Raw genomic sequence first — 23,501 nt, forward strand, 5'->3', positions numbered from 1 at the left:
AGGTTATTGGGCTGGAGGGGGATAGAGCTGGAGGTTACTGGGCTGGAGGGCGATAGAGCTGGAGGTTACTGGGCTGGAGGGGGATAGAGCTGGAGGATATTGGGCTGGAGAGCGATAGAGCTGGAGGTTGCTGGGCTGGAGGGGGATAGAGCTGGAGGATACTGGGCTGGAGGGGGATAGAGCTGGAGGATACTGGGCTGGAGGGGGATAGAGCTGGAGGATAATGGGCTGGAGGGCGATAGAGACTGGAGGATACTGGGCTGGAGGGCAACAGAGCTGGAGGTTACTGGGCTGGAGGGGGATAGAGCTGGAGGATAATGGGCTGGAGGGCGATAGAGCTGGAGGATACTGGGCTGGGGGGCAATAGAGCTGGAGCTTACTGGGCTGGAGGGGGATAGAGCTGGAGGTTACTGGGCTAGAGGGAGATAGAGCTGGAGCTTACTGACCTGGAGGGAGATAGAGCTGGAGCTTACTGGCCTGGAGGGAGATAGAGCTGGAGCTTACTGGCCTGGAGGGAGATAGAGCTGGAGCTTACTGGCCTGGAGGGTGATAGAGCTGGAGCTTACTGGCCTGGAGGGAGATAGAGCTGGAGCTTACTGGCCTGGAGGGAGATAGAGCTGGAGCTTACTGGCCTGGAGGGAGATAGAGCTGGAGCTTACTGGCCTGGAGGGAGATAGCGCTGGAGCTTACTGGCCTGGAGGGAGATAGAGCTGGAGCTTACTGGCCTGGAGGGAGATAGAGCTGGAGCTTACTGGCCTGGAGGGAGATAGAGCTGGAGCTTACTGGCCTGGAGGGAGATAGAGCTGGAGCTTACTGGCCTGGAGGGAGATAGAGCTGGAGCTTACTGGCCTGGAGGGAGATAGAGCTAGAGCTTACTGGCCTGGAGGGTGATAGAGCTGGAGCTTACTGGCCTGGAGGGAGATAGAGCTGGAGCTTACTGGCCTGGAGGGTGATAGAGCTGGAGCTTACTGGCCTGGAGGGAATAGAGCTGGAGCTTACTGGCCTGGAGGGAGATAGAGCTGGAGCTTACTGGCCTGGAGGGAGATAGAGCTGGAGCTTACTGGCCTGGAGGGAGATAGAGCTTGATAGAGCTTTTTTATTTACAATGACGGCCTAGGAACAGTGTAGGAACAGTGGGTTAACTGCCTTCCTCAGGATTAGAACAACAGATTTTTACCTTGTCAGCTCGTAGATTCGATATAGAAACTTTTCAGTTACTGGCCCACTGCTCTAACCACTAAGCTACCTGCTACATGGAAAACTCATAGATAACTCATACCTCTCTAGCTCTCTGTATTCCCATTCAGTTTCTATGAGCTCAATATGACACTGTTGACAATACAGAAGGTACTCAGAACCATATATAGATGTGTGACTCTTTTGGCAGCTATTCTCACCTGTGTGCAGTGTCAGAATCCCCCACGGTGATGCGTCAGCTTACACCATTGGAGCCTGGAAGACACATACAAAGGATTTTGTTAGATTGTTAGATTTGCTGAATCTATGTCTCCTATGCCAAATGTCCCCTAGACATGACTCGGCTGCCCACAGCATTACCTAGTGGACATGGATGGAAGTGCAACCCTCTGGAACCACACACACACACACACACACACACACACACACACACACACACACACACACACACACACACACACACACACACACACACACACACACACACACAGGGATTTAATGCCTTATCAGGGAGATCAACATGCAACAGAGAAAGAAAGAGAGACTGTGACATACTGTATGTGAAGATGTAGCCTATGGTCCCATACTGTGTATGATAGAAGACTTCGCTAGAGCACATAACGATAAGGTCATGCATGGCCAGTTCTATAGTATGTAGACTAGTATGGAAGTAGACTAGGTGTGTGTGTGTGTGTGTGTGTGTCTGTGTGTGTGTGTGTGTGTGTGTGTGTGTGTGTGTGTGTGTGTGTTGGGGGAGTGTTAGAGCAGCACAGTCAAGAAGTGGAGTGTCCACATTCCAGGAAGAATGGTCATTTTATAATATGAAGCCACATCTCGGAATCAGAGAGCTGCAATGACAACACAGAAACACAGACACAAACACACATTCTTACACACCACAGAAGGTGGTTCAGGTTAACCATATAACATACTGGTGCTCTATTGATTCACTATATTTCAAACATCTGTCTAGCCTAGCCTCTCTGTCTCTGTCTCTCTCTCGCCTTAGTACTGGGATTGAACACGCAACCCTCAGAGCAGGAGCTCACAGCTTACGTCTCTCCACCATCCTTGTCCACAACGCCCTAGAAAACCGCAAGCTTACTGGCGAAGGATCTCCCAATCTCCCAAGTATTCAGACCCCTTTCCTTCTGCCACATTTTGTTACGTTACAGCCTTATTCTAAAATGGATTACAAAATTTCCCCCCCTCATCAATCTGCACACAATACCCCATAATGACAGAAATACCTTATTTACATAAGTTTTCAGACCTGATTTGATATGTTTGGAAAGGCACACACCTGTCTATATAAGGTCCCACAGTTGACAGTGTATGTCAGAGCAAAAACCAAGCAATGAGGTTGAAGGAATTGTCCGCAGAGCTCCGAGACAGGATTGTGTCAAGGCACACATCTGGGGAAAAGTACCAAAAAATGTCTGCAGCATTGAAGGTCCCCAAGAACACACTGGCCTCCATCATTATTAAATGGAAGACGTTTGGAACCACCAAGCTGTCAGTCTGGCCAAACTGAGCAATCGGGGAGAAGGACCTTTGTCAGGGAGGTTACCAAGAACCCGATGATCACTCTCATGAGCTCCAGAGTTCCTCTGTGGAGATGGGAGAACCTTCCAGAAGGACAACCATCTCTGCAGCACTCCACCAATCAGGCTTTTATGGTAGAGTGGCCAGACGGAAGCCACTTCTCAGTAAAAGGCACATGACAGCTTGCTTGGAGTTTGCCAAATAGCACCTAAAGGACTCCCAGACCATGAGAAACAAAATTCTCTGGGGATGTTATTCAGCGGCAGGGACTGGGAGACTAGTCAGGATCGAGGGAAAGATGAACAGAGCAAAGTAAAGAAAGATCCTTGATGAAAACCTGCTCCAGAGCACTCAGGACCTCAAACTGGGGTGAAGGTTCACCTTCCAACAGAACAACGACACAAGTACACAGCCAAGACAATGCAGGAGTGGCTTCGGGACAAGTCTCTGAATGTCCTTGAATGGCCCAGCCAGAGCCCGGACTTGAATCTCTGGAGAGACCTGAAAATAACTGTGCAGCGACGCTCCCCATCCAATCTGACGGAGCTTGAGAGGATCTTCAGAGAAGAATGGGAGAAACTCCCCAAATACAGGTGTGCCAAGCTTGTAGCGTCATACCCAAGGAGACTCGAGGCTGTAATCGCTGCTAAAGGTGCTTCAACAAAGTACTGAGTAAATGGTCTGAATACTTATGTAAATGTGACTTTTTCAACAATTATTTTAAAAATACATTAGCAAAAACGTTTTTGCTTTGTCATTATGGGATATTGTGTGTAGATTATCCAGTTTAGAATAAGGCTGTAACGTAACAAAATGCGGAAAAGGTCAAGGTATCTGAATACTTTCCGAATGCACTGTATGTCCATGTCAATGTGTGTGTGTGTGTGTGTGTATGTTTATGTGTGTGTGTGTCTGTCTGGCGTGCAAGAGACTATAATTGAGATATCAGGAAGTGAAACTTGAGATATCAGGAAGTGAACTGTCCAAGATTACAGCCTCCACACTTTTTTGCATGGTTTTACCATAGTGTGTGTTTGTGTGTGTGTGCGTGTGTGTGTGTGTGTGTGTGTGTGTGTGTGTGTGTGTGTGTGTGTGTGTGGCGTGCTAAACATCAGGTCCATTAAGGCCATGTATTTTGCCTAATACATCTTTTATTGGCATATGGCCTAATGTATTCATGTCATGAAGAGGTGAGTTAACAGCCTTAACCCAACATAAATAATGTTCTCGTTCCACACAGTGAATGAGGTGCCATAATGTGCCATAGGCAACTGGTAAACATCCATCTACTGCAATAATCTATTTTGTGTGTGTATGTAAATTGTAGAGGTGCCATCTTTGTGTGTATGTCCACTATACACAATCCCATACCCCCTTCCTATGGAGAACAGCTGGCTGGAGGTGAAGTGCATGAGCCATCCACTTCTACTCAGTGTACTGACACATCGTTTTAACGATAACGCTGTATCTATCTACACATCTACTGGCATCAGGTCAATAATTGTAGCCTCATCAAAGGTAGCTGGGGAGTGCCTGTTGGCTGTAGTGGGGCTTATGGAAAGTTGTCTGTTGTGGTGTGTGTACGAGTACATGTGTGCGTGTGTGAGTGGCTGACACAGAAGTCTGATGAACATTCAAAGTAGCAGCGATAAATTACAGATCTGGGTTAGATAGATAGATATATAGTAGGGCTCTGAGAGGGAGCTGTAGGTGGACGTGTGTGTGTGTGTGTGTGTGTGTGTGTGTGTGTGTGTGTGTGTGTGTGTGTGTGTGTGTGTGTGTGTGTGTGTGTGTGAGTGTGTGAGTGAGTGAGTGAGTGAGTGAGTGAGTGAGTGAGTGAGTGAGTGAGTGAGTGAGTGAGTGAGTGAGTGAGAGAGAGAGAGAGAGAGAGCGAGAGAGAGAGAGAGAGACAGCGAGAGAGAGAGAGAAAGAGAGAGAGAGAGAGAAACAGAGAGAAAGAGAGAGTTGGTCCACAGATGGCCTTTTTTAAAGGAAAACACTTGGTTGAGTGCTTTGGTGAATGTCTAAGTATCATTTGGGCACATAGAGTCCTGAATTACCACAGTGAAACTAATGGCTCTGAACACACACCCCAGGCCTGAATTAGCTGGAGCGAGAGAGAGAGCGCGAGAGAGAGAAAGAGATAAAGAGCACATTCTCTACCCCGTTTACCCCCCACTCTCCGCTCTCACTCCCCTGTCACCTATCTGTCCAAGCCACGTGGTTTTGTATCATCTCTTGCTCACTCTATTTCAATAAATGTCTCTCAAACGAGCTGCCTATTTGTCTGGTTTGAAAGAGGCTGACTGTTAAATCAATGACTGAGTCAAGTCTTTTAATCATCTGTGATGGTTAAAAGACATGATAAGTGCCTTTCATGTCTCAGTCAATGGATGCTTTCATACAAGTACAAAAGAAAACCCATCAGCGTGATGTCTATTTGGCAATAGACTTTTTCAATGGGCCTTTCTTTCTTTCAATGATAGAAGGTACCTCTGTTTGAGACACAACCAATGCAGCTCATGCTCAAGCTGCAAGATCAACCAGTAATATTTCAGATTTCAGTTCCTGCATCCCAAATAACAGCCTATTTATTTTCTTTAGGGTGCACTACTTTTGACCAGGGCCTACTATAGTATATACGGAATATGGTACCATTTGTGACATACCCATTGGCTGGGATGACTAGGCCACCTAATATGGTGGAATACAATATACAGTTTAGTAATAGTCATTGCATACATAACACAGCAGTGCTGTAGTATGTTCATGCAGTTACCAGAACTAAAATATTCTTATCACAATAGCCTGGGAAGGATATAGGGATATGGTCTAGGATCAGTTTTGCCTTCATGATTATAATGAATAAGATTACATGTGACAGAGGGGCACTGATCGTAGATCATCAGCAGTCCTACTCTGAGATGCTTTATGAATACGGAGCTATCTGATAAATGTGAGTGGCAAATGCACTTGGTCCTGACTTAACATTGCAGCAGGGAGAAAGGAAAGAAATCAGGACAAAGATGTGATCTACACAATGTGATGTTGTCCAGCTCCATCTAAAACACTGACCCACCACAGAGAGATGCAGAGAAGAGACACAGAGATTACCAATCTGGCATTTGGTTACATAATCCTCAAGCAAAGAGAAAGAGAGAGAGAGAGAGATTTAAATTGAATTGAGAGAGAGCAGTGGAGAGAGGAGTTGAGAGAGCAGTGGAGAGAGCAGTGGAGAGAGCAGTGAAGAGAGGAGTGGAGTGAGCAGTGGAGAGAGAAGTGAAGAGAGGAGTGGAGAGAGGAGTGGACAGAGGAGTGAAGAGAGGAGTGGAGAGAGGAGTGGAGAGAGCAGTGAAGAGAGGAGTGGAGAGAGCAGTGGAGAGAGGAGTGAAGAGAGGAGTGGAGAGAGGAGTGAAGAGAGGAGTGGAGAGAGAAGTGGAGAGAGGAGTGGAGAGAGAAGTGGAGAACAAAGGAAAGGATTAATTAATCCAATACAAATGGGCCTCCTGTGTTAGCACTGCAGAGAGCAGACTCACAGACCTGTGCATGCACCAGCACACACACACATGCACATGCACACACACACATGCATACACACTTGTTTGTGTCATGGTTTTGGGCTGTGTGTGGAGACAGCTCATACCACATGTAATCACGTCTTTAGCTTGCAGATACACAGCATCATTTGAATGCCAGATTTTCTTGAAAAACCCAAAGGGTCAAACAGAGGAAGAAAACAAAGAATGTGGAGTGAGCCTTGATGATGTGGAAGACAGAGTGTTGGCTGGCAGCCGTGTGAGTGTCTGTTCACATGCCCTGACACCTTGCATGCCTGCCTGTTTTATGCAAATTAGGACAGAGAGTGTGTCTCAATAGTCTACTGTGGCTTCATCTCCTCATCTCCTTCCCTTCATCAACACTGGTCTGAAAACATAGGATAGGTGAAATCACTACGGTAGATGTCTACCTAGTATTTGCTTTCTTTATTCCAGCTCTTTCACATCAGTACAGCTGAAGGAAAGGAGGTGAGGAGACTAGGAGAGGTCATGTTAGTCTTATTTTTTTTGGGGGGGGGGGGGCATTTTTAAAATGTTTCTACAGATAACAGACAGAACAGGTAGAGCCCCCCCCCCCCCCCCCCCCCATGCTCTAACAGAGCCCCACCCCACTAAACCAGACTTAAAGCAGGCATGCATTCATTGTTCACTTTGTGTATTAATGACATAGGAAACACTGTTAATAGTTGTAACATTCATCTCTGTCCAGATGACACGGTTTTGTATTCCTGTGCCACCTCAGTACAGCAGACCATTTGTGAACTTCAGCATGACTTTGATTCAATTCAGAAATCACTTAGAGATCTTAAATTAGTGTTAAATACAAGTAAAACCAAGCTCATGCTGTTCTCTAGGTCACAAAATGTTGACCCTGAGGACCTGCATATTTGGCTATAAATGGAGTCCAAATTGAGCTTGTTTCTCAATATAAGTACCTGGGTGTCTGGATTGATGACAAGTTATCCTTCGTAACGCATATAGAAAATCTGACTAAGAAGCTAAGAACCAATATTTTTTGTAATATCGAAATAAATCATGCCTTAGTATTAAAATAGGAGAAAAATTGCTCAAGCAACGCTTCTACCTGTGCTGGATTTTGGTGATATTGTTTACATGCATACGGCAACCTCTGTTTTAAAACCCTTGGACACAGTCTACCATTCAGCAATACGTTTTATCACAGGGGACACTTTTAGGACTCGTCATTATAGTCTGTATAGAAATGTGGGATGGACCTCTCTGTCTGGAAGTGTCACGGATCCCCCCGGTAGTGCTGCTCATTCCGTTCACCAGCTCCAGAGGTCTATGTCACCGGCCTTCTAGGCGTCACTGAACTGGATCAGTACCACCAACCCCAGACTGTCTTGTCTCATTACGCACACCTGGTTCCCATTCCCCCTGATTAGTATGTGTACATATGTGCCCTCTGTTCCACATTGTCCTTGTCGATCATTGAGGAACTGTGCTCTGTTTTATTTGGTTTTTGGTGCTATGTTGATTTTTGTGCACTTGTTATTATGGGTCTCGTAAACCCGAAAAGTCAACCCAACTTTTCATGTCTCTCTTCAGGCCAGTGGTGCCTGGTCCCCTCGCTAAGGCTGGACCCAGTGACACCCCGCCTCCTCCTCTGGACATCGAGGGAGGTCCGGGGTACTCGGTCCGGGAAGTCCTGGATTCGAGGCGTCGGGCAGGTCGTCTCCAGTACCTCATCGACTTGGAGGGGTACAGCCCAACGGATCGGTGCTGGGTTCTTGCGGGGGACATTCGGGACGCTTCGCTGACCAGGGATTTTCACCATCGGGGGGCCCTGACCGACCCGCACCGCGTCCCTGTGGTCGTTCCCCAAGGCCGGTGTCGCCCCTCTGCTGATGCAGCACGTTGTAACGTTCGTCGTAGGTGGAAGAAGAGGAGGACCAATGCGCACGCAGCGTGGTAAATGTCCATATTCTTTAATAAAGTAATTGAACACTGAAACAAAACAATAAAACGACAAACGAACAGTCCTGTACGGTGCTGAAAAAACACTGAACAGAAAATAATCACCCACACCACACAGGTGGGAAAAGGCTATGATTACGATTCTCAATCAGAGACAACTAACGACACCTGCCTCTGATTGAGAACCATACCATACCAGGCCAAACACAAAACACAACATAGAAAAACGAACATAGACAACCCACCCCAACTCACGCCCTGACCAACCTAAAACAAAGACATAACAAAAGAACTAAGGTCAGAACGTGACACGCGTCGGGAAAGGGGGGGTTTCGGGGACTGTCACAGACTCCCCTGGCCATTTTGAGCCTGTAATCGAATCCACAAATGCTGATGCTCCAGATACTCAACTAGTCTAAATATGGCCAGTTGTATTTCTTCTTTAATCAACAGTTTTCAGCTATGCTAACATAATTGCAAAAGGGTTTTCTAATGATCAATTAGCCTTTTAAAATGACAAACTTGGATTAGCTAACACAACGCACCATTGGAACAGAGGAGTGATGGTTGCTGATAATGGGCCTCTGTACGCCTATGTAGATATTCCATAAAAAATCAGCCGTTTCCAGCTACAATAGTCATTTACAACATTAACAATGTACATTAACAACTACACTGTATTTCTGATCAATTTGATGTTATTTTAATGGACGAAATTGCTTTTCTTTTAAAACAAGGACAATTCTAAGTGACCCCAAACTTGTACATATATATATATATATATATATATATATATATATATATATATATATATATATATATATTTGGGGGATTGGAAATGATGCAGACAATTACCCAGATGGACCCTACAATCTACCTGCAACATTAAAGCTGATCCACCACCTAAACATTTTTTTTAAAGAGTAAGAAATAATGATACAAATTCTCATTTGGGTTGGTTTATGGAGTTGTGAAATCCATGTCTTCTACAAAGGATAGGAAAGGTTGCCAGATATTATCAAATGTAATTGCAGATCCCCTAACGGAGTAGCGAGTAGCGTATTTTGAGATGCTTGAGATGTTGCATAACTTTCTTTATCCAATGGTTAAAAGTATGAGGAAACCAATCCTTCCACTTAAATAGTAGAAGACATCTAGCTAGAAGAGTAGTACATGCCAGCCTGTTGCCCATATAACTGTTTAGAGGGGCCTCCTGTGGTGACACTCTATAGAACTGTTTAGAGGGGCCTCCTGTGGTGTCACTCTATAGAACTGTTTAGAGGGGTCTCCTGTGATGCCACTCCATAGAACTGTTTAGAGGGGCCTCCTGTGATGCCACTCCATAGAACTGTTTAGAGGGGCCTCCTGTGGTGCCACTCCATAGAACTGTTTAGAGGGGCCTCCTGTGGTGCCACTCTATAGAACTGTTTAGAGGGGCCTCCTGTGGTGCCACTCCCAGTAATGCAATGAAGGCAGGAGGTTTTATAGGTCTCTCCAGTAACTTAGAAAAAGACACAAAAAATGATATCCAGAAATCTGTCAATTTTGGGCATGTCCAAAACATGTGTAATAAAGCAGCAGGAGAATGCTTACATCTTAAGAATCAATGGGAAGAGGATTCCCCCCTTTTTCCTCTCTCCACCCTACTGATGTTACATCTGCAAATCCCTTGGTTAACATAGAGATTCTGGGAACATCAGGAGGTGGGGGAAAATGAACTATATTCTGGTAATCCGACCAATTGAACATATGCGGTGGTACGTAATGAATATGATGTCAGTTCGGTTGTCATCTGAGACATTCTCATCAATGATAAGATGACATAAACTCTACAGTGGAACGTCTACACATCAGAGTTATCGGATTCACATGGAATTATTGTTCAATTTAAATGTTTGAATATGAAATTATTCGTGATGGGATGAAATGTGATTTTAGCCTCTAAAATGTGAGATTTGGGTTTTCATAAGGTTAGGGCTCTGCTCAATCAGTGGCCCGCCCCTGTGAAGGGACATGGGCTATAAAACTTTTCAAACACGCCCTCCTCTCCCTTCCTATATAAAGCCTTGACAACAATACAACCTCCTGTTCCGAGGATGTGAGGACGACGGTCCGATGTCAGAATGGTTCAGATAATAACTACAGAACGAAGCCAACATCAGCGTGAACTATAGTTGCGAATGGTACGAACTTTGAACTCTTATTCACTTCTTACGTGATACCTCCTAGCCGTTGAGTTAGCAACAGCAGCTGCAAACGAGGGTTAGGAAGGAACAGACAGAGTATCCCGTCTATCACACAACGACATTACTACAACGTATCCAATTGACCACCAGAGACATTCTTCAAAGGACAAAGGACTCGGTTTGGCAACACGGCCTTCCATCTACCACCAACCTACTGAAGCGCAGCTCAGAGTAAATATTTATTGCATTTTCATTTTCCAAATGGGCGGTAATTTAGAATGCATAAGATACTGTATTTATGATAGCACAGCTTCTTCCTTTGTTACTCAGTCTTCCCGCTCTTTCACTCAAACCCAGACCCTTTTCTTTTGTGTAACAAGCTGTCAAATCTGTTCCGCCCGCGAGGGACGTTTTCCTTTATGACGTAATTTGTAATCAAGTTATGATTAATTATGTGTATATGGAATTCTGTGTGATTAGTTAGGTATTTAGTAAATAAATAATTAAACTCAATTTTGCATTGCTGATTCAACTTGTTAGCCAGGGTTCGTGCAGATAACCAAGAATTTACAACTTTCAGATGAGACTGAATTAAGGTGACGATTAATATTGACTGCTATTTATGTAAAATATTACTAGGTCTTTAAGAGTATATTTCAGGGCAAGTCATTCGCATTGAGTGAGACTTTATGCTCTAAGCCCCGTCTTCGAATACCTTTGATAGTGGTGTTATTAAATATTGCTATGGCTAAAGGCTCAATTGCGATAGTAAACAGCTGAGGGGATAGAGGACAACCCTTTCTTGTCCCACGTTGAAGTTGGAAATAGGATGAAAGGTTATTATTTGTGCGCACTGCAGCCATAGGGGAGGAGTAAAGGACTTTGATCCAGGACATAAAATTGGGACCGACTCCAATTTGTTTGAGAGTATAAAATAGATAATCCCACTCCACCCGATCAAACGCCTTCTCAGCATCACGTGATAACAATATCTCTGGAGTGTCAGATGAAGAGGGATTGTAAAGTGTATTACAAAGACGTCTGATGTTGAACAAAGAGTGACGATTTTTTTAATGAAACCAGTGTGAACCGTAGAGATAATGGAGGGAAGGACTCAAAAAGGCAGGCTATCACAATTCAGTAAAGAAATTGGCATATATGAACCACATTCAAGATTTTTTCCCCCCATTTTCAGAATAATTTAAATACATGCTTGTCTCATTGTTGAGGATAAAGACTGAGGAGAATGATTCCTCAAATACGCAAAGGAAGAGAGGAGAGAGTTGATCTGAGAATTGTTTAAAAAAAATTGCTCGGAAATCTGTCTGGTCCAAGGGATTTACCACACTGTATAGATTTAATTGCCAACACAATCTCTTCTACAAAGAAGTGTTATTCTAATTCAGACGCTATCTCAGGTTCAACTGTAGGAATATCTAAGTTCTCAAAGATGGTGTCAAGTAAGGTAGCATTACCAGCAGATTCTGAAGTGTATAATTGTGAGTTGTCAGGTATGCGTAAATGGCTGTAAGAGAGTCAGGTGCAGGAGAGCAGATATTGGGTAGCCAACGGAGCCTTTTATTTAGGCAAACCAAAAGCACACGGCAAAATAAACCCAAAATAACAATTTGGGTTAACATAACCCAGCGCAACAGACTAACGTGCGCAAAACAATAAACAGAATAAACAATACCACACAAAGACATGGGGGAAACAGAGGGTTAAATACACAACACATAATGAGGGAAATGAGAACCAGGTGTGTGGGAAAACAAGACAAGACAAATGGAAAATGAAAAATGAATCGGAGATGGCCAGAAGACCGGCGACATCGACTGCCGAGCACCGCCCGAGGCATCAACTTCGTCAGAAGTCGTGACATGAGTAAATGTTATGAAAGCATGAATTGACCTCTAAATCAATACATTTGTTACCCAGCTCGTCAGTTATCTCATTGTATTTCCTTAATCTTGCGCTGTACGAAACGATTTGGCCCCTTAGATAAGCCTTCAAGGATTCCCATACTGCTGTAGGAGACATTCCAGGGGTTTGATTAAGCTGGAGAAATAGCTCAATTTGAGATTATATAAAAGCAACAAAGGTTTCTTCTGATAGCACTAGTGAGTTAAGCCGCCAAGGGAGAAAAATTATGCTGTGTATTTGCAGTGGTGGAAAAAGTAGTCAATTGTCATACTTGAGTAAAACTAAAGATACATTAATAGAAAATGACTCAAGTAAAAGTAAAAGTCACCCAGTAAAAATTACTTCAAATCAAATCTAATTTTATTTGTCACATGCACCGAATATAACAGGTGTAGATCTTACAGTGAAATGCTTACTTACAAGCCCTTAACCAACAACGCAGTTTAAAGAAAATACCCCCCAAAAAATCATTACAGTGCAGCAGTAAAAAAAAAAAGGCGGAGCAACAGTTTAAGTCGGAAGTTTACATACACCTTAGCCAAATACATTTAAACTCAGTTTTAACAATTCCTGACATTTAATCCTAGTAAAAATACCCTGTTTTAGGTCAGTTAGGATCACCACTTTATTTTAAGTATGTGAAATGTCAGAATAATAGAGAGAATGATTTATTTCAGCTTTTATTTATTTCATCACATTCCCAGTGGGTCAGAAGTTCACACTCAATTAGTATTTGGTAGCATTGCCTTTAAATTGTTTAACTTAACTAACTCAAACGTTTCGGGTGGCCTTCCACAAGCGTCTCACAATAAGTTGGGTGAGTTTTGGCCCATTCCTCCTGACAGAGCTGTGTAACTGAGTCAGGTTAGTAGGCCTCCTTGCTCGCACATGCTTTTTCAGTTCTACCCACACATTTTCTATGGGATTGAGGTCAGGGCTTTGTGATGGCCACTCCAATACCTTGACTTTGTTGTCCTTAAGCCATTTTGCCACAACTTTGGAAGTATGCTTGGGGTCATTGTCCATTTGGAAGACCCATTTCCGACCAAGCGTGACTGATGTCTTGAAATGTTGCTTCAATATATCCATATAATTTTCCTCCCTCATAATGCCATCTATTTTGTAAAGTGCACGAGTCCCTCCTGCAGCAAAGCACCCCCACAACACAGCTTGCAAGCCTCCCCTTTTTCCTCCAAACATAACGATGGTCATTATGGCCAAACAGTTAAATTTTTGATTCATCAGACCAGAGGACATTTCTCCAAAAAGTACAATCTTTGTCCCCATGTGCAGTTGCAAACCGTAGTCTGGATTTTTTATGGCGGTTTTGGAGCAGTGGCTTCTTCCTTGCTGAGGGACTTTCAGGTTATGTTGATATATTACTGTGGATATAGATATTTTTGTACCTGTTTCCTCCAGCATCTTCACAAGGTCCTTTGCTGTTGTTCTGGGATTGATTTGCACTTTTCGTGTATGTCTCCTAGTATGTTCATCTCTAGGAGACAGAACGTGTCTCCTTCCTGAGCAGTATGACAGCTGCGTGGTCCCATGGTGTTTATACTTGCATAATATTGTTTGTATAGATGAGCGTGGTACTTTCAGGTGTTTGGAAATTGCTCCCAAGGATGAACCAGACTTGTGGAGGTCCACCATTTTATTTTGAGGGCTTGGCTGATTTCTTTAGATTTTCCCATGTTGTCAAGCAAAGAGGCAATGAGTTTGAAGGTAGGCCTTGAAATACATCTACAAGTACACCTCCAATTGACTCAAATGATGTCAATTAGCCTATCAGAAGCTTATAAAGCCATGACATAATTTTCTGGAATTTTCCAAGCTGTTTAAAGGCACAGCCAACTTAGTGTATGTAAACTTCTGACCCACTGGAAATGTGATACAGTGAATTATAAGTGAAATAATCTGTCTGTAAACAATTGTTGTAAAGATTACTTGTGTCATGCACAAAGTAGATGTCTTAACCGACTTGCCAAAACTATAGTTTGTTAACAAGAAACTTGTGGAGTGGTTGAAAAACAAGTTTTAATGACTCCAAACTAAGTGTATGTAAACTCCTGACTTCAACTGTATATACAAGGGGTACTGGTACAGAGTCAATGTGCGGGGGCACCGGTGTCGAGGTAATATGTACATGTAGATAGTTATTAAAGTGACCATGCATTCGGGTTGCGCATTTTGGGGAATATTCAGAGGTAGAAACGTCCTGTGGGAATTAACAGGAATTTATGGGAATTAACGGAAACACAGTGGGGAGAACAAGTATTTGATACACTGCCGATTTTGCAGGTTTTCCTACTTACAAAGCATGTAGAGGTCTGTAATTTGTATCATAGGTACACTTCAACTGTGAGCGACGGAATCTAAAACAAAAATCCAGAAAATCACATTGTATGATTTGAAAGTAATTAATTTGCATTTTATTGCATAAAAAATGTAATCTTTGGCAAACCAAGTAATCTGTACAAATTAGTACTTTGTGCATTTTTATATATGTAAAAGCTTTTGCCGATATGAAATGGGTCCAGGACTAAGGGGGGAACAGTTAGCTGAATCAGAAGAAATTGTGCCCTAGGTGGATGTTAGCTGCAGTAAATTTAGTGAGTCAAGACTTATTCTATTTCAAAGCACCAGCGAGAGCGAAAGAGTTGACTACAAAAAATGGCACCAAAGGGCCGTGGGGCGACGCACAATCGGCATAGCGTCGTCCGGGATATCCTTGTCTCATTGTGCACCAGCAACTCCTGTGGCGGGCCGGGCACAGTGCGCGCTAACCAAGGTCACCAGGTGCACGGTGTTTCCTCAGACACATTGGTGCGGCTGGCTTCCGGGTTGGATGCGTGCTGTGTTAAGAAGCAGTGCGGCCTGAATGGGTTGTGTATCGGAGGACGCATGACCTTCAACCTTCATCTCTCCCGAACAGGAGTTGTAGCGATGAGACAAGATAGTAGCTACTAACAATTGGATACCACGAAAAGGGGGTAAAATAGATTTTTTTAAATGGCACCTAATGGCACCTATGGCACCTAAGTTACCTTAGGTTCGTGGTGTCTACCTTCGTAGTCATTATTTAGTCATTAGTGCAAAATGTCATTATGCACCATGAAATGAATGAAATAAACATACCAACTGGAGGCTGTATTCTCAGTGCCTTCATAACAGCCTGTTGTACCCCTATCTAAGATGGCCTTTTGATAGCAAACTTGGAGCTTAGTCACACAAAACATTTCACAACGAGCAGAAGTCTTGTTTTGTTCTGATAGTTAATTTTCCAAGCTCGGGTTTAATAGTGTTATTTAATATGGCCTCGATCATCATCACGACAACGTAGACATACCATAATAAAGGCACACAAACACACACACACACATGCACACACACAAAGGCCACCAGATGTTGTTTTCATTCAAAATAATTTGGCTAATAAAAGAATCTGAGCCACTTTTTGTTTGGGAGCCTTATCATATTACATTAAGATGAAGCTAAACCAATAGGGGAAAACACAGAGTGTGCGTGCCTGTCACCAAAACCCTACAGTCGCCTCATGCAGTGTACAGAGAAACCCTGCAGAGTGTTGCGAAAGAGCACAACTTGAAAGTTCCAGTTGTGGTTAACAGAATTACAGCAGACTGCCGATCACAGAGAGATTTCCCTAGAGATGGATACTAAGTGAATTAAATAGTAATAAAGTGGTAATTCTTGAGATCATTCATGTTTAATAATGTGACCAACTCCTCTCAGGTATACCTAAATAACTGTGAAAATAATCAGGTTCTTGAAGTTGGAAACGCCCTTTCCAGACTCCCTAGACTAGACCTGTGTCTGTAACGGCACTGTAGGCCCTGGTAAAAAGTAGTGCACTACAGGTAACAGGGTGCTATTTGGTGAGTAGCCCGGGGGTCTAATGTTCTCTAGGTAGTAGCCCGGGGGTCTAATGTTCTCTAGGTAGTAGCCCGGGGGTCTAATGTTCTCTAGGTAGTAGCCCGGGGGTCTAATGTTCTCTAGGTAGTAGCCCGGGGGTCTAATGTTCTCTAGGTAGTAGCCCGGGGGTCTATTGTTCTCTAGGTAGTAGCCCGGGGGTCTAATGTTCTCTAGGTAGTAGCCCGGGGGTCTAATGTTCTCTAGGTAGTAGCCCGGGGGTCTAATGTTCTCTAGGTAGTAGCCCGGGGGTCTAATGTTCTCTAGGTAGTAGCCCGGGGGTCTAATGTTCTCTAGGTAGTAGCCCGGGGGTCTAATGTTCTCTAGGTAGTTGTCCATGTCTGAATAAGGAAGTTGGCTGGGCAGGTCTCATCTTTCAGAGACTGAGAACTGCCTGACCCAGCCACCCAGCCAGTGTGTGTGTTAATCCAGCACACCAGGGGGTGTATTGTATTCAGTGAGATGAATAGTTCAAACTTCAAAACGTACATTGCAGATAGAAATGTAATGACTAGAGCTGGCATGGTACCTGTTACCTATTCTACATTCATGTTTGTTGCAGACATTTCTATCTGATCGTTCTGTAATGTTTCCCCATTCCTGAACAGGCCCCATATGGTTCTTAGAAAGCATAGACCAGATACTAATTTAGGCACACACACCAGAGGAGGCTGGTGGGATGAGCTATAGGAGGATGGGCTCATTGTAATGGCTGGAGTGGAATAAATGGAACGGTATCAAACACATGGAAACAACATTTGACTCTGTTCCATTTATTCTGTAATTGGGGGATCTGAATCTCGATTGGCTTACTCCTTTGTCTGATCGTCTTAAATCAGCATGTATTGATCTGAGCTTAGTCCAACTGATTTCTGAGCCCACTAGTGGTGTATTTGCTATGGACCTCAGTGATCACTGTCCTATAGTCTGTCAGAAACAAAGTTGCCTAAAACTAAACCACACCTTATCACTAAGAGAAACTTCTAACACTTGACCTTCACCATTCTAACTTGCTCTTGAACATATTTCTAGTATGTTTATCAACGTATCTGACAAACATGCTCCTATGAAGAATGAAAGAGCCAACCCATGGTTCACACCTGAACATGCCGAGTTCATTCAGCAAAAGAACAGACCTTGGTCTGAAGCCAGACGCACTGTTAGCTCTACTAACTGGCTCACCTTCAGACAACTTTGAATCAAATGTACTGCTTCCATAAAAAGGGCTAAGTCATTAATTCCATTTCTGACCATGTGTGTGTGCTGTTTAGCTGAGGCCGAGGAAAGGGGCTGAAGTGAAGCTGACGGCTGTGGTCTCCTCCTTCCTCTCTGTATTGGCAGAGCTGAGGAGACCCTGGCATGCTGTGAGGCTGTGTGTGTGTGTGTGTGTGTGTGTGCGTGCGTGCGTATGTGTGTTTGAGGTGTTGGACGCTGGCTAGCTGTCTGAGCATTGTGCAACAAAAGGCCATTCTTACCAGAGGGAGGTAGGGAGGGAGGGAGCCGAGGAGTCTCCAGGCCGGGTTGAGGAGCTGCCGAGCCCCACCAGACAGAGCCCTGGAAGAACAAGAACCAGAGGAGAAATATCAGATTCTATTATACACACTGCTGCCTGGGCTCATCAAGACCATATGTCTCTTAATCATAAGTGTTTACATTCAAATACATACAAAGAGGTAGACGTTTGTGGTGCTATAATCCAAAACAATGTCCATGGATAGGCCTAATCCTCAGCAAGGGATTAAAGCACATGCATGAACAAATACATGTACTACCAAGCAAGTAGTTTTAGAACATTTTTCAAAAACAATACATTAGGGACAGCGAGGATGTAGAAGGCTTTGGAAAGATCTCCATGTAAGGGAGGAAAGCATTGGCCGTTTTCATTGAACTCTACACTATCACACACACAAATACACACAGTCTAATGAATTGGGCCGCTGCAAGTACTGACACTTTAAACGTTCTACTGTTTGAGTACTGGCACCTTTTTTCATTCCACTTCAAGCACTGGCTAACAGTAACACGTATGAAGGCACTGCAACTACGAGGCTTTAAAAAGAGTATATGAAGACATATGTGCAGTGCCACGCTGGATGTGTGGAGTTGGAGGGAGGAGCCAGGTGCAGAAGCAGAGGATTGAAGCTCTCAGACATGCTTTACGACATCATTAACCTCTGGCATTGAACATATATAATCATAAATACTTCTGCAGAAAGTAAAGGAGGATGGGAGCAGACTAAAGGTTGGCGCCCCCCCCTTGGGTTGTGCCGAGGCGGAGATCTTTGTGGGCTATACTCGGCCTTGTCTCAGGATGGTGAGTTGGTGGTTAAAGATATTCCTCTAGTGGTGTGGGGGCTGTGCTTTGGCAAAGTGGGTGGGGTTATATCCTTCCTGTTTGGCCCTGTCTGGGGGTGTCATTGAATGGGGCCACAGTGTCTCCTGACCCCTCCTGTCTCAGCCTCCAATATTTATGCTGCAGTAGTTTGTGTCGGGGGGGCTAGGGTCAGTTTGTTATATCTGGAGTACTCCTGTCTTATCCGGTGTCCTGTGTGAATTTAAGTATGCTCTCTCTAATTCTCTCTTTCTCTCGGAGGACCTGAGCCCTAGGACCATGCCTCAGGACTACCTGGCATGATGACTCCTTGCTGTCCCCAGTCCACCTGGCCGTGCTGCTGCTCCAGTTTCAAGTGTTCTGCCTGCAGCTATGGAATCCTGACCTGTTCACCGGATGTACTACCTGTCCCAGACCTGCTGTTTTCAACTCTCTAGAGACAGCAGGAGTGGTAGAGATACTCTTAATGATTGGCTATGAAAAGCCAACTGACATTTACTCCTGAGGTGCTGACTTGCTGCACCCTCGACAACTACTGTGATTATTATTATTTGACCATGCTGGTCATTTATGAACATTTGAACATCTTGGCCATGTTCTGTTATAATCTCCACCCGGCACAGCCAGAAGAGGACTGGCCACCCCTCATACCCTTGTTCCTCTCTAGGTTTCTTCCTAGGTTTTGGCCTTTCTAGGGAGTTTTTCCTAGCCACCGTGCTTCTACACCTGCATTGCTTGCTGTTTGGGGTTTTAGGCTGGGTTTCTGTACAGCACTTTGAGATATCAGCTGATGTACAAAGGGCTATATAAATAAATGTGATTTGAATTTGATTTGAACCACCTGTACCTGAATAACCCGATTTCGAACCCAAGCGTGTTCTAAATAATGTCACGGTAGGGGTCGGATCTGATATATTGTCACAGGACCTCAGGTATGTGTAATTTTAACTGACTTCTCTGGGAGGACCCGTACAGATCTTAATGTGACGGCTGCAGTAGCGAGAGAGAGAAATTCTTGCTTTTCACGAGAGTGGAGTGTGTAGCTTATTGATGGCCAATCATAAGTCATCAAAGCGGCAATAAGCTACAGTCATAGAGCCTCTGTGTGTGGCAAAAGTTAGGAGATATCTAATCAATGGAAGATGGAATAAAAGTTCAAGGAGGATAGGCTACAACGACCAACAGCTGTACTTAATATTCTGAATGGAGTTGTTGTTTGTGTAACTGTGTAGGACGCGAAAGCGCATGCAGCCTCAATTAGCCTAGCTAGCTAGCTTCTCCTGGTTTGATGCAGTCAAGACAGATTACTTTGTAATCATATTGGATGATAAATAACCTAGCTATGTCAGCTATTAGTCTACAATAGCGCAAGTCAGCATGGTTGGTTGGCTGTCTCATCTCTCCCTCCCTCCTCCCTGTTCCCCATGTCACTCACAGTAGCCTAAACACACAGCACAACCCCTGCTAGAGTGTCCGGTTAATAAAGTAGCTTAAAAATGTAGTTTTCTGTTGCTTCCCTCACTCGGATTGGACCGTGTTCTGATCCGACCAGGCCTATACAGGAATGGGTCTAGTGGTTTTCTGGTCTGTTTAGAACGGGTCTCTATATTTGAAAGTTATTATTTATGCATATTGGTTCTGGATGGTCCATTTCGGAACGGGTCCAACATTTTGGACTTGTGGGATCTGATCTAGAGGACTTCACAACAACCTCTTCCCTTCTTCTTTCTATTTCACTAGGGCCTCTCTGCCTCTCCCTCTCTCACACTCTCTCTCCCGCTATCCCTCCTTCCCTCACCTTCCCCTCTCTTTCTCTCTCTCCTCTCTCTCTCGCTTATGACTCAGTATTTATCTGCGAGTCATGTCTGATCTAGGGCTGGGCGATATGGCCTAAAAATCATATCTCCCATTTTTTTCAAACTTCTGGAATATTCACTATATATATATATATATATATATATATATATACAGTGCCTTGTGAAAGTATTCGGCCCCCTTGAACTTTGCGACCTTTTGCCACATTTCAGGCTTCAAACATAAAGATATAAAACTGTATTTTTTTTGTGAAGAATCAACAACAAGTGGGACACAATCATGATGTGGAACGACATTTATTGGATATTTCAAACTTTTTTAACAAATCAAAAACTGAAAAATTGGGCGTGCAAAATTATTCAGCCCGCTTAAGTTAATACTTTGTAGCGCCACCTTTTGCTGCGATTACAGCTGTAAGTCGCTTGGGGTATGTCTCTATCAGTTTTGCACATCGAGAGACTGACATTTTTTCCCATTCCTCCTTGCAAAACAGCTCGAGCTCAGTGAGGTTGGATGGAGAGCATTTGTGAACAGCAGTTTTCAGTTCTTTCCACAGATTCTCGATTGGATTCAGGTCTGGACTTTGACTTGGCCATTCTAACACCTGGATATGTTTATTTTTTAACCATTCCATTGTAGATTTTGCTTTATGTTTTGGATCATTGTCTTGTTGGAAGACAAATCTCCGTCCCAGTCTCAGGTCTTTTGCAGACCCCATCAGGTTTTCTTCCAGAATGGTCCATCTTCCCATCAATTTTAACCATCTTCCCTGTCCCTGCTGAAGAAAAGCAGGCCCAAACCATGATGCTGCCACCACCATGTTTGACAGTGGGGATGGTGTGTTCAGCTGTGTTGCTTTTACGCCAAACATAACGTTTTGCATTGTTGCCAAAATGTTCAATTTTGGTTTCATCTGACCAGAGCACCTTCTTCCACATGTTTGGTGTTTCTCCCAGGTGGCTTGTGGCAAACTTTAAACGACACTTTTTATGGATATCTTTGAGAAATGGCTTTCTTCTTGCCACTCTTCCATAAAGGCCAGATTTGTGCAATATACGACTGATTGTTGTCCTATGGACAGAGTCTCCCACCTCAGCTGTAGATCCCTGCAGTTCATCCAGAGTGATCATGGGCCTCTTGGCTGCATCTCTGATCAGTCTGGTACCACAGCCTGGTACCACACGGCCAGGAATCTCATCTCCTCCCTATAGGCCTGATCACCTACAACATTGCAGTGCAGTGGGTCTAGGGTTTCTGGGATAATGGTGTTGATGTGAGTCATGACCAGCTTTTCAAAGCACTTCAGGGCTACAGACGTGAGTGCTACGGGATGGTAGTCATTTAGGCAGGTTACCGTAGTGTTCTTGGGCACAGGCACTATGGTGGTCTGCTTAAAACATCTTGCTATTACAGATTTGGACAGGGACAGGTTGAAAATGTCAGTGAAGACACTTGCCAGTTGGTGAGCGCATGCTTGCAGTACACGTCCTGGTAATCCGTCTGGCCCTGCAGCCTGGTAAATGTTGACCTGTTTAAAGGTCTTACTCACATTGGCTGTTGAGATCGTGACCACACAGTCGTCCGGGAACAGCTGGTGCTCTCATGCATGTTTCAGTGTTATTTGCCTCGAAGCAAGCATAGAAGTAGTTCAGCTCGTCTGGTAGGCTCGTGTCACTGGGCAGCTCTCAGCTGTGCTTCCCTTTGTAGTCTGTAATGGTTTGCAAGCCCTGACACATCCGACGATTCGATCTTAGTCCTGTATTGATGCTTTGCCTGTTTGATGGTTCGTCGGAGGGCATAGCGGGATTTCTTATAGGCTTCCGGGTTAGAGTCCCGCTCCTTGAAAGTGGCAGCTCTAACTTTTAGCTCAGTGTGGATGTTGACTGTAATCCATGGCTTCTTGTTGGGGTATGTACGTACGGTCACTGTGGGGACGACGTCATCAATGCACTATTGATGAAGCCAATGACTGATGTGGTGTACTCCTCAATGCCATCAGAGGAATCCTGGAACATATTCCAGTCTGTTCTAGCTAAACAGTCCTGAAGCTTAGCATCTGCTTCATCTGACCACTTTTTTTATTGAACTAGTCACTGGTGATTCCTGCTTTAATTTTTGCTTGTAAGCAGGAGGTTAGAATTATGGTCAGATTTTCCAAATAGAGGGCAAGAGAGAGCTTTGTATGCATCTCTGTGTGTGGCGTAAAGGTGGTCCAGAGTTTATTATTTTTTTTCTTCTTTTTGCACATTTAACATGCTGATAGAAATTTGGTAAAACAGTTTTAAGTTTCCCTGCATTAAAGTCCCCGGCTACTAGGAGCGCTGCCTCTGGGTGTCACGTGCAGCGTGGTGAGTGCACATTTTTCTTTATTTTTAAACGTCGCCAACAAAACAATAAACAACAAAAACAAACGTGAAGCCGTAAGGCTATACATGCATTAAACGAAGACAACTACCCACAATACAAAAAGGGAAAAAAGGCTGTCTAAGTATGATTCCCAATCAGAGACAACGTTGGACAGCTGTCCCTGATTGAGAACCATACCCGGCCAAAACATAGAAACAAAGAACATAGAGTTTCCCACCCGTGTCACACCCTGACCAACCAAACAGAGCATAAAAAGATCTCTAAGGTCAGGGCGTGACACTGGGTGAGCGTTCTCTTGTTTGCTTATGGTGGAATACAGCTCATTCAATGCTGTCTTAGTGCCAGCCTCAGTCTGTGGTGGTATGTACAGCTACAAAAATACAGATAAACTCTCTAGGTAGATAGTGTGGTCTACAGTTTATCATGAGCTACTCTACCTCAGAGACTTCCTTAGATATCGTGCACCAGCTGTTATTTACAACAACAAAAAAACAGTACGCTACCCCTTGTCTTACCAGACGCCACTGTTCTATCCTGCCAGCACAGGGTATAACCAACCAGCTGTATGTTGATACTGTCGTCGTTCAGCCACAAATCCGTGAAGCATAAGATGTTACAGTTTTAAATGTCACGTTGGTAGTTTAATCTTCCTCGTAGGTCAACGATTTTATTCTCCAAAGATTGCATGTTTGATGGCAGAATGGAAGGAAA

General features: G+C 44.1%; 2 protein-coding genes across 2 annotated transcripts in view; both read right to left on the reverse strand.

Moving 5' to 3' along the window:
* LOC100135978 (thyroid hormone receptor beta) overlaps positions 1-23,501 on the reverse strand; it is a 140,449-nt gene that overhangs the window by 48,172 nt on the left and 68,776 nt on the right. The window contains exons 2-3 of the mRNA XM_036953001.1: positions 17,752-17,830; positions 1,398-1,452 (exon numbers count right to left, since the gene is read on the reverse strand). The gene's annotated coding sequence lies outside the window, so the exon portion shown is untranslated. The remainder of the gene's footprint in view (positions 1-1,397; positions 1,453-17,751; positions 17,831-23,501) is intronic.
* On the reverse strand, positions 4-16,615 carry LOC118940996 (repetitive proline-rich cell wall protein 2-like). Its single transcript, XM_036951069.1, has 2 exons — positions 16,223-16,615; positions 4-384 (listed from the first exon to the last, which is right to left on the reverse strand). The coding sequence occupies exons 1-2, from the start codon at positions 16,613-16,615 to the stop codon at positions 4-6; spliced, it is 774 nt and encodes a 257-aa protein (XP_036806964.1).

This window comes from Oncorhynchus mykiss, chromosome 18, assembly GCF_013265735.2.
Source record: "Oncorhynchus mykiss isolate Arlee chromosome 18, USDA_OmykA_1.1, whole genome shotgun sequence".
Classification (NCBI taxonomy): domain Eukaryota; kingdom Metazoa; phylum Chordata; class Actinopteri; order Salmoniformes; family Salmonidae; genus Oncorhynchus; species Oncorhynchus mykiss.